Raw genomic sequence first — 2500 nt, forward strand, 5'->3', positions numbered from 1 at the left:
TCTCCTGTGTAATAATGTGGTTGACTGAGTGGTCTCTCCTGTGTAATAATGTGGTTGACTGACTGGTATCTCCTGTGTACTGATGTGGTTGTGGTTGACTGACTGGTCTCTCCTGTCTAATAATGTGGTTGACATACTGGTATCTCCTGTGTACTGATGTGGTTGTGGTTGACTGACTGGTCTCTCCTGTCTAATAATGTGGTTGACATACTGGTATCTCCTGTGTACTGATGTGGTTGTGGTTGACTGACTGGTCTCTCCTGTGTACTGATGTGGTTGTGGTTGACTGACTGGTCTCTCCTGTGTACTGATGTGGTTGTGGTTGACTGACTGGTCTCTCCTGTGTACTGATGTGGTTGTGGTTGACTGACTGGTCTCTCCTGTGTAATTATGTGGTTGTAGTTGACTAACTGGTCTCTCCTGTGTAATATTGTGGTTGACTGAGTGGTCTCTCCTGTTTAGTAACGTGGTTGACTGAGTGGTCTCTCCTGTGTACTGATGTGGTTGTGGTTGACTGACTGGTCTCTCCTGTGTAATGATGTGGTTGACTGAGTGGTCTCTCCTGTGTAATAATGTGATTGACTGACTGGTCTCTCTTGTGTAATAATGTTGTTGACTGACTGGTCTCTCCTGTGTAATAATGTGGTGTCTGAGTGGTCTCTCCTGTGTACTGATGTGGTTGTGGTTGACTGACTGGTCTCTCCTGTGTACTGATGTGGTTGTGGTTGACTGACTGGTCTCTCCTGTGTACTGATGTGGTTGTGGTTGACTGACTGGTCTCTCCTGTGTAATGATGTGGTTAACTGAGTGGCCTCTCCTGTGTACTGATGTGTTTGTGGTTGACTGACTGGTCTCTCCTGTGTACTGATGTGGTTGTGGTTGACTGACTGGTCTCTCCTGTGTACTGATGTGGTTGTGGTTGACTGAGTGGTCTCTCCTGTGTACTGATGTGGTTGTGGTTGACTGACTGGTCTCTCCTGTGTACTGATGTGGTTGTGGTTGACTGACTGGTCTCTCCTGTGTAATTATGTGGTTCTAGTTGACTAACTGGTCTCTCCTGTGTAATAATGTGGTTGACTGAGTGGTCTCTCCTGTATAATAATGTGGTTGACTGACTGATCTCTCCTGTGTACTGATGTGGTTGTGGTTGACTGACTGGTCTCTCCTGTGTAATGATGTGGTTGACTGAGTGGTCTCTCCTGTGTTATAATGTGATTGACTGACTGGTCTCTCCTGTGTAATAATGTGGTTGACCGACTGGTCTCTCCTGTGTAATAATGTGGTTGACTGACTGGTATCTCCTGTGTACTGATGTGGTTGTGGTTGACTGAGTGGTCTCTCCTGTGTACTGATGTGGTTGTGGTTGACTGACTGGTCTCTCCTGTCTAATAATGTGGTTGACATACTGGTCTCTCCTGTGTACTGATGTGGTTGTGGTTGACTGACTGGTCTCTCCTGTGTACTGATGTGGTTGTGGTTGACTGACTGGTCTCTCCTGTGTACTGATGTGGTTGTAGTAACTAACTGGTCTCTCGTGTCTAATAATGTGGTTAACTGAGTGGCCTCTCCTCTGTACTGATGTGGTTGTGGTTGACTGACTGGTCTCTCCAGTGTACTGATGTGGTTGTGGTTGACTGACTGGTCTCTCCTGTGTAATTATGTGGTTGTAGTTGACTAACTGGTCTCTCCTGTGTAATAATGTGGTTGACTGAGTGGTCTCGCCTGTATAATAATGTGGTTGACTAACTGGTCTCTCCTGTGTAATGATGTGGTTGTGGTTGACTAACTGGTCTCTCCTGTGTAATAATGTGGTTGACTGAGTGGTCTCTCCTGTATAATAATGTGGTTGCCTGACTTGTCTCTCCTGTGTAATAATGTGGTTGATTGACTGGTCTCTCCTGTGTAATAATGTGGTTGACTGACTGGTCTCTCCTGTGTACTGATGTGGTTGTGGTTGACTGACTGGTCTCTCCTGTGTAATTATGTGGTTGTGGTTGACTGAGTGGTCTCTCCTGTGTAATAATGTGATTGACTGACTGGTCTCTTCTGTGTAATAATGTGATTGACTGACTGGTCTCTCCTGTCTAATAATGTGGTTGACTGAGTGTTCTCTCCTGTGTACTGATGTGGTTGTGGTTGACTGACTGGTCTCTCCTGTGTAATGATGTGGTTGTGGTTGACTGACTTGTCTCTCCTGTGTGTTCAGTCTCTTCTGTATAAGAAGGTCCATGAGGCTCAGTTCAGATCCCACCTGGCCAACGAGATGATGATGTACCACATGAAGGTGAAACACACATACTTTCCCACACAGCACACACACTCACATCCAGTGCAGCAGTAATGTGATCGTGTGTGTGTGTGTGTGTGTGTGTGTGTGTGTGTGTGTGTGTGTGTGTGTGTGTGTGTGTGTGTGTGTGTGTGTGTGTGTGTGTGTGTGTGTGTGTGTGTGTGTGTGTGTGTGTGCGTGTGTGTGAGCGTGTGTGTGTGTGGGGTGTGTGGG

General features: G+C 46.4%; 1 protein-coding gene across 1 annotated transcript in view; it reads left to right on the forward strand.

Annotated features, from left to right (window-relative positions):
- The window catches only part of LOC135553157 (cGMP-dependent 3',5'-cyclic phosphodiesterase-like), a 180659-nt gene that overhangs the window by 158407 nt on the left and 19752 nt on the right, over positions 1–2500 (forward strand). The window contains exon 20 of the mRNA XM_064985314.1: positions 2207–2284. Coding sequence (XP_064841386.1) covers positions 2207–2284 — 78 coding nt within the window. The remainder of the gene's footprint in view (positions 1–2206; positions 2285–2500) is intronic.

Source organism: Oncorhynchus masou, chromosome 13 (assembly GCF_036934945.1).
Source record: "Oncorhynchus masou masou isolate Uvic2021 chromosome 13, UVic_Omas_1.1, whole genome shotgun sequence".
Lineage (NCBI taxonomy): Eukaryota > Metazoa > Chordata > Actinopteri > Salmoniformes > Salmonidae > Oncorhynchus > Oncorhynchus masou.